General features: G+C 41.8%; 1 protein-coding gene across 2 annotated transcripts in view; it reads right to left on the minus strand.

Moving 5' to 3' along the window:
- Positions 1 to 9776, minus strand: part of PLEKHO1 (pleckstrin homology domain containing O1) — a 78662-nt gene extending 68886 nt beyond the window's left edge. The window contains exons 1-2 of one of the 2 annotated variants that reach the window (XM_030187298.1): positions 9412 to 9776; positions 8701 to 8847 (exon numbers count right to left, since the gene is read on the minus strand). In XM_030187298.1, coding sequence (XP_030043158.1) covers positions 8701 to 8847; positions 9412 to 9441 — 177 coding nt within the window. In that variant the 5' untranslated portion in view covers positions 9442 to 9776. The remainder of the gene's footprint in view (positions 1 to 8700; positions 8848 to 9411) is intronic. The other variant, XM_030187299.1, reaches the window with a different exon arrangement.
- Between the last annotated feature and the right edge of the window lie 3961 nt (positions 9777 to 13737).

The raw sequence follows: 13737 nt of genomic DNA on the forward strand, positions 1-13737 counted from the left end.
CATCTAACGCCACTATTGCCCGCTGGCTTAAAGAATCTATCTTTTCAGCTTATTTGCTTGCCGGCCGGCCTCCGCCTGATGCCTTTAAGGCACATTCCACTAGAGGAATTTCCTCTTCTTGGGCTGAAACTGGAGCACTCTCTCTTCAAGAGATTTGTAGTGCAGCAACATGGGCTTCTAAGCTCTCTTTTGCCCGACATTTCAGGCTGGATGTGGCTGAGGGACGCACATTTTGGAGCGCAAGTGCTGGCGCGTGGTGTGGCTTGTTCCCACCCTATCTAGGGATTGCTTTGATACATCCCCCATCTATAATGGCTGCATCTGCTTGATGACAAGGAAGGGAAAATTAGGTTCTTACCCTGATAATTTTCTTTCCTTTAGTCATAGCAGATGCAGCCATGATCCCTCCCTGTCTGATGCTATCTGCTGTAAATCTATTTCCGGTTCTGTTCGTGTTTCCTGGAGATTCCGTCCTTGGGAGAAAGTCGGAAAACAGTCTTCAGGATTCTTGTTCAATTAAAGGTTCCGCATTAGAAGTCACAGACCTAGAAAGGGATCTGGGAGTCATCGTTGATAAGATGTTAAAAACTTCTGCTCAGTCTGCTGCGGCGGCTAAGAAAGCGCACAGAATGTTGAGTATTATTAGGAAAGGGATGGAAAACACAAGGACGTTATAATGCCGTTGTATCGCTCCATGGTGCAACCGCACCTAGAATATTGTGTCCAATTCTGGTCGCCACATCTCAAAAAAGATATAAAGGAATTAGAGAAGGTGCAGAGAAGTGCGACGAAAATGATAAAGGGAATAGAACGACTTCCCTATGAGGAAAGGCTGAGAAGGTTAGGGCTCTTCAGCTTGGAGAAAAGGTGGCTGAGGGGTGATATGATAGAAGTCTACAAGATAATGAGCGGAATAGAGTGGAGAGATGTGAAGCGTTTGTTTACACTTTCAAACAACAACAAAACCAGGGGACACAAGATGAAGCAAGAATATGATAGATTTAAAACAAATAGGAGAACGTTTTTCTTTACTCAGCGTGTAGTTAGACTCTGGAACTCGTTGCCGGAAAATGTAGTGACAGCAGGCGGCCTTACGGAATTTAAAGGGGGTTTGGACAGATTCCTGAGGGAAAAGTCCATTGAACATTATTAAGATTTAAGTTTTTTTTTTTTTTTGGGGGGGGGGGGGGGGGTTGCCAGGTTCTTGAAGCCTGGATTGGCCACTGTCAGAGACAGGATGCTGGGCTTGATGGACCCTTGGTCTTTTCCCGGTATGGCGGTACTTATGTGGGCCTGGGTTCAATTCACTCACCACTAAACTACTACTCCAGGACATGCATGCTGCTCTAATGGACCCGAGTATAACATCTGAGGCTGGCATAGAGGCTGGTAAGTAATGATTTTATAAACATTTTTGGGAGGTGGGAGAGAGTTAGTGACCACTGGAGGAGTAAAGGGAGGTCATTCCTAATTCCCTCCATTGGTCATCTGGTCATTTAGGGAGCTTTTTTGTGGCTTATTCGTTAATAAAACAGATCTAGACTAAAACATCCAACTTATAGACCGGGATGTTTTTGTTTTGTTCCATTTTGGAAGAAAAACATCCAAGTTTTAGGAATGCTCAGATCCCATCCTTAAAATGCTCCTGACATGCCCTCTTTTGATTTGAACGCATTTCTGATGGACTTCATAGAAAAACGTCTAAAAATCGGTTTTGAAAATATGAATGTGGATGTTTTTGTGAGAAAAATGTCAAAATGCAGGTTTAGCCCCTTTTCAGACATTTTTCTCTTTTGAAAATGAACCCCTTAGTTTTCTAACCATTTTCAATTTAAAGAAAACTTGTATTATTTTTAAAACTTGTGATTTCATGCTCAAAGACCAATGCAGCATAATTCCTGTCTCAAATGGCCTGCAGTATTGGAATAGAAATTTCACCCATTGAGAAATGGGAAGGGGCATCTGTCACACAGTGTGACTAGTCAATAACAAAATCTGAGTTTTAGCCATGTTCAGTTTTAAATGGCTCCCCTTCATCAGTTTTTGAATGGTACTCAAACATAATTGCAACAATGAAAAAACAGTATGGTGACTGGACTAGGTTGCTCCACACAGTATAACTTAGACCGTTTCCTTATATCTTGTTTAACTGTACAAAGAACTAGCCTTGAGTTTACCACCCACCTATTTATCCCAAGTGACTCTGCACTACCCATCTTGTCCCCGTCTAGATATCTGCACTTGGCCCCTCGGCTACATGGCAAGCTGTATTGTAGAAAAGCATTAACGTGGTATCTATGTTATTTGAATGTTCTAATGCATGTTTATTGGGTGTTTCATTGGTATTATGCTGACAATGTATTATCTCTATATTATTTAGATGTTCTTCCATAGTAACTATTATGGTATTGTTTTTATTGTACTGACATTTATCATATTTCTGTTACATGGTTGTTTTGCAGTGCTGTTAAATGTGTATATTTTTGATACTGTTTCATGGTAGTCCTATTATTAGGTTTCAATTTGCTGTTTCCAAGTTTCTCTTTTATTGTATTTATGTTTATTTATGTATTTCAAGGATTTGATATACCACAAATAGAGCCAGAACAGGCAGCTAAGCGGTTTACAATACTAAAAGCTAATTGTGCAGAGAAAAGAAAAGTTTTAAGCATGACTTTGAAGGCTTGAAGGGAGGTAGGAAATCTGAGACAAGATGGGAGGAAGTTCCAGAGTTTGGGGTCAAGATGGCTGAAGACAGTATCCCGAGTGAGAGGCTGAATGGATGGGGTGGGGATGGAGACAGATCTGGTGGAGATGGGGACAGAGGCCATGGGGACAGGTACAAACTTTGTCCCCGTGCCATTCTCTACTTTGAAGTCTGTTAATGAACTGGACCATTATTTATGTTTGAGTGATGCAGACAACGATATTTTGATTTTTTGGAAAAAACAAGCAAACATACTGGTCACAACTGGCAAAATTTGCATGAGGGATTCTGTACATTCCTGCTACCAGCACATCTTCTGGACATTTTAACAGGGTGGATTAGGATTCCTTGGGGTTGGAAAGGTAGAGGGTGTGTGTATGGGGGTTTATTATAGTTGCTTGTTTTTATTATTGTTTTCCGTTTGTGATTTATAAACAACAGTTGCACAGGATATTGTTCTTTTTTATAATTTAATAAAAAGATTTAAATATAAAATCATAAGTGTTTGAGGCTTCTGCAGATGAGGACAGAGCCCGCGGGGATTGGGTAAGGATGGAGACTGGGCTTGTGGGGACGGGATGGGGATGTAGGCAGAACTGATGGGGATGGGGTGGGGACAGAGACAGAACCACAGGGACGGGGACAAACCTTGTGCCTGTGTAATTCTGTACTTTGGATCTCTTATGTTTCCTACAGGTTGCACTGACAGTACTAACCCATTCTTTAGATATTGGTCAGCATAACCCAGACTAAGTTTTACTTAAGTACATTCTGTGCATTGTGCTTTTATCGCTTGCCAATGCATACATGTTTTCAATATTCTGCACTTAGCTGTCATAAATCAAGCAGTGATTTTTTTTCCCACTGAATACCAATAAATCTTCCAGAGCCAGAAACTTTGTTTCTACTATAAGCTGATGTGAGCAATCTGTCAATCAAATTGCTTGATATTCCTCTCCTCATCCTCTTTCACCTTTAAAATCATGTGCAATGTTGGCTATCACACTAACATGGATATTCCATTGTGGCTTAACATTCCTTGTGGCACTTTTTGTTTGGAGGAAGGTGTTTGGCAGTTCACTTCTGCTCCTTTGGGTTTCCAGCTTAGTCAGAACTGAGGTTACAATTTGGCACCATTAGCCTTCATAAGCACTACTTGGGGATCCCCCCCCCCCCCTTTTACATATTTTTCCAACTCTCCTAGTGCACTTATCTAAACTAGCTCGTGTAACTGCTTGTAACTTGCCTTGAGTTCGTATTTGGAAAAGGCAAGTAATTAAATATAAAAATTCAAATCAAAGCAAATGACAATCCTCTACTGGAGGCCATGCACCAGGGCTCCTTCAAGAAACCTTCAAGCATGAGCCTTAAATTCCCTCCAAAGGGCTGTGAACATCTTCAACTTTGACTGGCCATGGAGTGGAAGACATAATCCTAGAAACAAACTCAGGGACGCCACATGGTACTGCACAATACAACCACACTGAGTCATCAGGCTGTCCCCCGTGGCATCCCACATTAAAGCTAAGTATCACTATTCATCAATTTGACTACCAAATTCTTCATCAAAAGTTTGGATGGAGACACTCATATAATAAAAAAACACAACAAATAGCACCTGCCTTTCTTAAAACTCTTTTTCTGTCTTGTTCCCTCACCCCAATCCCAGAAGGCATGCCTGGGTGGTAAAGGATCATTTTCTGCCCCTGATGGATAGTACACTTCAGCTTGAACCTCCTGTGTTGCAGCCTAAGCCACAGGACCTCTTCCCTGTAGCAGAACTTTCTAAGAAGAGAGATTAAATTTATAAACACTACTTTGCAATCAGCTAGGCATGCCTAGCATGAAAATCATGGTGGAAAATGGATCTGTGCCTCTGCAGGCTTGGCTCCCAATGAGCACATTCAAAAACAGGGCATACAACATTTAAATATGAACAAGCCACTGGCAAGCTAATTGACACAGTCAAATGTCGCTTCGTGGGATTCAAAATGAGGCTGCAGTACTCTTGTTTCATACATGCGGGAAATGAACTGTCCTGAGAGCTATAAGATTACTAGACAAGTGCTGGGTTGGGGGGAATTTCATTACATAGCCTCTTTTATTCTCATTCTGTGTTTTTACAAAGCATCTTGACATTTTTGCTTCTTTTGAAAACACATTTGCTTAGGTAACATCAGAAATGTTATTTAATTTACTTCTGCAGGCTCAGTAGACGCAAAGGATGTGGTGGTTGCCAAAAAAAAAGTATTGATTCCTGTTGGTGGAGTGAGGGTCATTACAGTAATAGGTTCAGAGACATTCAGATGTGGTAAGATTGTGTTACGAGTTAAAGCCTTAATATAGCAAAGAATATTTATTTATAAAAGCTTATATACCACCAACTCAAACCAATTTAGCTGTATCACAGAAAGGCAGAATATCAGATCTATGACTCCTTTACCCTTTATAAGAGCATTCAAAGCAACTTACAATACATAAGGAAAATTACAGCAAAATTTAAAATAAAACTTGTGTTACCAATATCATTAAGGAACCCTTAGAATTTTGATCTTTACTGTCTCATCATTACCTTCCTATATTTCTTGATTGATAACAGTTGTTTATAGCTTGACCTGGAAAATTAAGTTGTCTGGGGAATAAGAGTGTCTGTGTATGTTTGAAGTGAGAAAGGGAGTAGGCCTGTATGTTGTGCTCCATTGCATCTGTCATGGATATCTCAAGCAAATTGTTTTTCCTTAAAAGAATAAATTATTGATCAGTTTGGACTCTGTAAAACTGTACAGCTGACAGATAAGTGGACGGACTGCAGACTGATTGCCATAACTCTTGCTGGATTTGAGTGTGTTTCGTGATGCCATGGGCTGATGGTGGAGAGGAGCCACAAGAGGATGGTGTAGTTAGCCAAAGAGAAATGTTTAATCTCTTGTAGAATAATTAGCGCACATTGTTCCTAAAGCTTTCAGAATTTTTGACATTTCCCAGTTCTAGTCTTATTTGGATTGAGCTCACCCCTCTTTCAGTAGTAGCTCATGGTGCGTTTCATTCAGGTAAACTACATATTTCCCTGTCCCCAGAGCGCTTACAATAAAAGAGGGGCCCTTTTACCAAACCACATTAGGAAATGGGCTTAGTGTGTTTTAACACAGAAACATGACGGCAGTACAGGCCATATGACCCATCCAGTCTGCCCATCCTCTGCAACCCATAACTCTTCCTTTTCCTAAGCGATCCCACATGCTTATCCCATGCCCTCTTAAATTCTGAAACAGTCCTCGAGTCCACAACCTCCACCAGGAGGCTATTTCACGCCTCCAGCACGCTTTCTGTGAAATAGTACTTCCTTAGATTACTCTTAAGCCTATTCCCTCTTAACTTCCATAAACCCCCTCATTCTAGAGCTCTCTTTCAGTTGAAAAAGGCTCTCTTCCTGTACATAAATGCCCTTGAAATATTTAAACATCTCTTTCATGTCTCCTTTCTCCCTCCTCACTTCCAGCGTAGACATGTTGAAGTTCATAAGCCTGTCCCTGTATTTTTTTGCATTCAAGACCGCTTACTAATTTTGTAGCTGCCCTCTGGACCGACTGCATCCTGTTTATATCTTTCCATAGGTGCGGTCTGCAGAACTGCATGCAGTACTCCAAATGGGGCCTCACTAGTGGAGGAGTAGCCTAGTGGTTAGTGCAGTGGAATTTGATCCTGGGGAACTGGGTTTGATTCACACTACAGCTCCTTGTGACTGTGGGCAAGTCACTTAACCCTCCTGTATATGTACCTGTATTTCTCAGAGGACAAGCAGGCTACTTGTTCTTACGATTGGGTGAAGTCCATGGCAGCCCCAGGATGGAAATCTTCCTAGCAACAAACTTTGCTAGAGCCTTCGAGCGCGCGGGCACAGTCATCTTCCCACCCGTCGCGCGAGAGTCCTGCTTTAGTTCTTTTTTTTTTTTTTTTTCTCCATGGTAAGGGAGCGACTGCTTGCGGTCTCTCTCCGTTCGCCCTGAAAGAGCCTTCACATATTTTTTCATTGGGGGAAGGGCCTTCTGTATGCCTATCCTCCCATACCTCTGATGGGGAAGACTTTACTGAAACTCAGGCAAGACCGCGGAACCATGATTCTGATTGCTCCTTTTTGGCTGCGTCAGATTTGGTTCCCTCTTCTTCTGAAGTTGTCCTCCGAAGAACTGTGGAGATTGGACTGTTTTCCAACCCTCATTACTCAGAACGAGGGGGCGCTTCTGCATCCCAATCTCCAGTCTCTGGCTCTCACGGCCTGGATGTTGAGAGTGTAGACTTCGGCTCCATGGGTCTGTCTGAGGGTGTCTCCCGAGTCTTGCTTGCTTCAAGAAACGATTCCACGAAGAGATGTTACTCTTTTAAATGGAGGAGGTTTGCCGGTTTGTTGCTAGGAAGCTTTCCGTCCTGCGTCTGCCCTGGACGTCACCCAATTGTGAGAACAATCAGCCTGCTGTCCTCGGAGAATACCTGCTACAGGTATGCATCTTCGCTATATGTAAACAGCTTTGAATGTAGTTGCAAAATACCACAGAAAGGCGTTATCAAGTCCAATTTCCCTTTCCCCTTATACAATGGCACTATCGCCTCCTTTTTCAAGGCTGGTCATGCCTCTCTTTATGCACCCAAGCATCCATGGGACTTTCCTGCACACTAAGCCTACTTCTAATGATGCAGTTAAGGCGTTTTTCAATTTTTTTTTCAGGTTGTGCACTAATGTTCACATTAAGTTTTTTTCAAGTAATGCACACTAACACAGGTGCACTTACCACCTCTTAATTAGGAAGTATTATGTGCTCCTGTATGAACTCTTGTGTTATCCAGTTAGCATGCACTAATGTGAATGTTCTACCCGGATAACACTTCCACACCCATGCCATGACATGCCCTCTCCCAAAAAATTATAAAAAAAAAAGAAGAAAAGAAACAATAATAATAATGCACACTGACAGGCAAATTACTGCAAAACACAATAAGCCCTTTTCCTGCGTTAAGCACAAATTAGCTGCTTAACGCAATTTAGTAAAAGAGCCCCTAAGTTTGTACCTTAAGGCAATTGAGGGTTAAGGGGTCCTTTTACAAAGGCGTGCTAAAGTGGTCTGCACTACTTTTAGTGTGCGATTTTCTCACACGCTAGGCCACCTCTAAGCGCATATGCCAAAAGCCAAATTTCTGTTTTTTTAGCAATAATGGCCAGACGTTAAGTCCAAAATTAGCGCCAGGCCACTTACCGCGTGAACCCTTACCACCTCCTATTTACTTGGTGGTAAGGGCTCATGCGGTAATTGGGCAACATGTGGCAATGTGGCAAAACTGCTGATTACTGCCAGGAATGCTCCCCCCCCCCCCCCCCCCGGTAGAAAACAGAAAATTATTTTCTACTGTCGGAACTGCGCGTGCGAACTTCAGAACTACTGCCAGGCTCCTATGCTACCCTGGCAGTAGGTTTAAGACAAAAAAGTGAGGAGAAACCAAGGAGGATACCAAAAAAACTTTAATTGGGTTTTTCGGCCCTAAGGCCTGCCTCAGGGGTTTTGATCAGTCTCAGGTGTTGCAGTGTAATATAATACACCGCTGAGAATTTGTGCCCAATTGTTAGATAAATCAAAAAACTTCTTTAATCTCGTCTCCTTGGAAAATGGTGTGTTGTCGATCTAAAAACCTGAATTTTTAGCCCCACCATGTCTTTGTAAAAGGGCCCCTAAGTGACTTGCTCGAGATCACAAGGAGCATCAGTGTGGACTTGAACCCGGTTTTGCTGGTTATCAGCATGCTATTCAAACTGCTAGGCTACTTCTCCATCTTCTTGCTACGGTAGAGTATTTTCTCAGACAACTGAATTCAGTACATAATATTGTCACCATTAGTCTCTATAGTGCACTAAAAAAACCAAACAAACAAGGAAGTATTTCTGATTATCATTTCCAATAAGAGGCATTCTGTAGTTCAGTATCCATTTTTTAAAGGTAGCCTACCTCTTTCTCTGAAATATAGAGTTGATCCCCCTTTAAAACAATATAACGAGTTTTCCAGATCTCCCTGAAAATGCCTTTTCCACAATATTTCCTGATCCAGCCGACCTTTTCTGGCTGTGAGGGCTGCTGATTCCCATCCTGTTGTCCCTAACAGAAAGCAGAACATATAAGGCACTGCAGATCATATAATTATCTTATGTCCTGATACCTAATTCCAAGTAATTTTCACAAGGTCCAGATGCTTTGCCAGTATCCATCCAATTACCTTATAACCTATACATAAAATTAAAATTAGACCAAAATAGACGTGATAATTAAAAATAATGGAATGTGCCCTCTTTTGTACAGGCAAATATATCAGAGGAAAGTGATGGGGGTGTTGCTGTATTGTTTTTGTTTTCAATTTCTAAAGTAATCAATTTTTTAAATGTAGTGTTTCAAAGCACCCTTAATTCAGTGTGAATTTAGAATAATTATCCAAAATATAATAATTGTAGGTTATATCACCCCAGGCATGTATCTTGTATCTATAGTACTCTGTCTGCTTCACTGTGCAATAGATTCCTTGAAACCAAAATGAAGACCGCCCAAATCCTGCAGCCTCTTCTCTAAATTTCCTACCACTGTGAGCAGAAAGACAGAAATCCCCCTTTTAGAGACGCCGGATGAGAAATATAGCAGCATAGCACAGAAAAGCCTTTTCACACTTACCCCTTTTGTGGAATTATTCTTTTTCATCATTCCTAGTAGAATAAGGATGGAGGGGGAGGGGGCTGGTGAGCTAGGGAATCCTGATGGCTTGGGTTTATGTGTGTGCTTCCAGAGGGGGAGTGTTCTTAGAGGTGCACAGGGTTCCCCTTAAGCCCTCCTTTCTCTCTTTCTTTCTCTCTCACTGTCTGTTGTTTAGAGAAGGGCTGTGGTAACATTAATTCCAGCAAGTCTCTTTAGCAGACACAGAAACAGAATCCTGTTCACATATATACATAGTCTCTCTCTCTCTCTCTCTCTCTCTCTCTCTCTCTCAAACACACAGGAATTTTCAATAGAGGGCTGTCCTGAGCTCAACAGCTCCATCTATAGTGATTCAAACTGTGATTTCACATCCAGGGTTCAGAATAAAGGGCTGCTTCTTTGTTCACTGCTAAGGCTTGGAGAAAAGAGGGAGGGGTTGGGGTGGGGAGAGCATAAAAAGGAAGATGGGAGCTATCAGACACATGGGCAACACCCCTCCCCCCATCACCATTACTTCTCCAAAACAGAACAATTGGACTTTAGAGTTCTTGAATCTGTTCCAGCTCTCACATGTGCAGCTGTGGCATTTTTACCTCTTTAGCAGAGCAGTGAATCCATGCTGTTGTTCAAAATCACCCCTTAGCAAAAGACTAATACTATAATTCTTTTTACAATGAAAACATTTACAAGAATAAGTGTTTTTACTCACCCCAGGATACATACCATATTCTAACTTTTCATTGTAAACCACTTAGATCTGTGTAAGTTGAACAGTATATCAAGTTTTAATAAAACATATATAATATATGCAATATATTTTATTTTACACTCTATGTATTTGTATTAATACATTTCCCTCTCTAAGTTCCTCCCAATTGTACCTACCATACATGTACCTCACAATATCCCTTTGTATTCATTCATACCATGTATTTGTTCAGACTGGAATCGGCTAACGCCGTTAATGGTTATAATTACCCTATTCACCCCCTACCTTCTTCTCTCTTCCCTCAATTTCTACACAACACTAAATGTATCTGCTATCCTGTAATTACAATGTTTACAAAACTATATAAGCCACATTGAGCCTGCAAACAGGTGGGATAATTGGGATAATGTGGGATACAAATGTAACAAGCACAAAAAAAGGGGGAAAACCCCGCTCTAGTTTGTGAATACAATAATGTTATATGTTGCGGGTCTACTCTTACAGAGTGTGACATGTCAATGAATACATAGCTGGGTGGCTGGTGGACCGTGGACGTGAGGATCGCCTGGTGACTTGCCTGCCTGGTGCGAAGGTGGCGGACCTCACGCGTCACCTAGATAGGATTTTAGATAGTGCAGGGGAGGAGCCGGCTGTCTTGGTACATGTGGGTACCAGTGACATAGGAAAATGTGGGAGAGAGGTTCTGGAAGCCAAATTTAGGCTCTTAGGTAGAAAGCTCAAATCCAGATCCTCTAGGGTAGCATTTTCTGAAATACTACCTGTTCCACGCGCGGGGCCCAAGAGACAGGCAGAGCTCCGAAGTCTCAATGTGTGGATGAGACAATGGTGCAGGGAGGAGGGTTTTAGATTTGTTAGGTACTGGGCAACATTCTGGGGAAGGGGGAGCCTATTCCGAAAGGATGGGCTCCACTTTAACCAGAGTGGGACCAGGCTGCTGGCATTGGCATTTAAAAAGGAGATAGAGCAGCTTTTAAACTAGAAATGGGGGGAAGGCCGACAGTCGCTCAAAAGCGCATGGTTCGGCATAAGGTATCTTTCAAAGATATCAACAAAACAGGGAAGATAGGGTATCCTGATAGTGAGGTTGCAAAAGAGACCGTAGTAGATCTGGAGTCCCTAAATAAAAATAAAAATCAGACAAAAGATTGCAAATTAATACTGTCAAGTACTAAGCATGATGTAAATAGGAGCAACAAACACAGTTTGAAATGTCTATATGCAAATGCCAGGAGCCTAAGAAATAAGATGGGAGAGTTAGAATATATTGCACTAAATGAAAAATTAGATATAGGCATCTCTGAGACCTAGTGGAAGGAGGATAACCAGTGGGACACTATCATACTGGAGTACAAATTATATCATAGTGATAGGGTGGATCGAATTGGTGGAGGGGTAGCATTGTATATTAACGAGAGCCTTGAATCAAATAGATTGAAAATGCTGCAGGAAACAAAACACTTCTTGGAATCACTGTGGATTGAAATTCCATGTGTAAAGGGGAAAAGGATAATGATAGGAGTGTACTACCGTCCGCCTGGCCAGAAATGTTAAAGGAAATTAGGGACGCAAACAAACTGGACAACACAATAATAATGGGTGATTTCAATTATCCTGATATTGACTGGGTAAATATAACATCGGGACACGCTAGGGAGGTAAAATTCCTCGATGAAATCAAGCACAGCTTTATGGAGCAGCTGGTACAGGAACCGACGAGAGAAGGAAAAATTCTAGACCTAGGCCTTAGTGGAGCGCATGATCTGGTGCGGAAGGTAATGGTGCTGCGGCCACTTGATAACAGGGATCATAATATGATCGGATTCGTTCCAAGCATCCACCACTCTCTCCGTATTTTTTCACGGAGAGAGTGGTGGATGCTTGGAATGCCCTCTCATGGGAGGTGGTGGAGATGAAAACAGTAACAGAATTCAAACATGCGTGGGAAAAACAAAAAGGAATCCTGTTCAGAAGAAATGGATCCTCAGGAGCTTAGCCGAGATTGGATAACAGAGCCGGTGGTTGGGAGGCGGGGATAGTGCTGGGCAGACTTATACGGTTTGTGCCAGAGCCGATGGTGGGATTCGGGGATAGTGCTGGGCAGACTTGTACGGTCTGTGCCCTGAAAAAGACAGGTACAAATCAAGGTAAGGTATACACAAAAAAGTGGCACATTTCTTGGGCAGACTGGATGGACCGTGCAGGTCTTTTTCTGCCGCCTTCTACTAAGTAAGTATACATAGGAAATCAAAAACGTTAGCGTTTAACTTTAAAAAAGGAGACTATGATAAAATTAGAAAAACGGTGAAAAGAAAACTTAGAGGAGCGACTGCGAGGGTCAAAAATTTACATCAGGCGTGGATACTGTTCAAAAACACCATCCTGGAAGCCCAGGCCAAATATATTCTGCGTATTAAAAAAGGAGGACGGAAGACCAAACGACAGCCAGCATGGTTATATAGTGAGGTGAAGGAAGCTATTAGAGCTAAAAGAAAATCCTTCAGAAAATAGAAGAAGGAACCGACTGAAAATAATAAGAAATGGCATAAGGAATGTCAAGTCAAATGCAAAGCGCCGATAAGGAAAGCAAAGAGGGACTTCGAAAAAAAGATTGCGTTGGAGGCAAAAACACATAGTAAAAGTTTTTTTTAGGTATATTAAAAACAGGAAGCCAGCAAAAGAATCAGTTGGACCGCTAGATGACCGAGGAGTAAAAGGGGTGATCAGGGAAGACAAAGCCGTAGCGGAGAGATTAAATGAATTCTTTGCTTCGGTCTTCACCGAGGAAGATTTGGGTGGGATACCAGTGCTAGAAATGGTATTTGAAGCTGACGAGTCGGAGAAACAATGAATTCTCTGTAAACCTGGAGGATGTAATGGGGCAGTTCTACAAACTGAAGAGTAGCAAATCTCCTGGACCAGATGATATTCATCCCAGAGTACTGATAGAACTGAAAAATGAGCTTGCGGAGCTATTGTTAGAAATATGTAATTTATCCTTAAAATCAAGCGTGGTACCGGACGATTGGAGGGTGGCCAATGTAACGCCGATTTTTAAAAAAGGTTCCAGAGGAGATCCGGGAAATTATAGACCGGTGAGTCTGACGTCGGTGTCGGGCAAAATGGTAGAGACTATTATTACAAACAAAATTACAGAGCATATTCAAAAGCATGGATTAATGAGACAAAGTCAACATGGATTTAGTGAAGGGAAATCTTGCCTCACCAATCTACTACATTTCTTTAAAGGGGTGAACAAACATGTGGATAAAGGGGAGCCAGTTGATATTGTGTATCTGGATTTTCAGAAGGCGTTTGACAAAGTACCTCATGAAGGACTCCAGAGGAAACTGGAGAGTCATGGGATAGGAGGTAGTGTTCTATTGTGGATTAAAAACTGGTTAAAAGAAAACAGAGAGTAGGGTTAAATGGTCAGTATTCTCAATGGAGAAGGGTAGTTAGTGGGGTTCCCCGGGGCTCTGAGCTGGGACTGCTGCGTTTTAACATATTTATAAATGACCTAGAAATGGGAGTAACTAGTGAGGTAATTAAATTTGGTGATGACACAAAGTTATTCA

Source organism: Microcaecilia unicolor, chromosome 14 (assembly GCF_901765095.1).
Source record: "Microcaecilia unicolor chromosome 14, aMicUni1.1, whole genome shotgun sequence".
Taxonomy (NCBI): domain Eukaryota; kingdom Metazoa; phylum Chordata; class Amphibia; order Gymnophiona; family Siphonopidae; genus Microcaecilia; species Microcaecilia unicolor.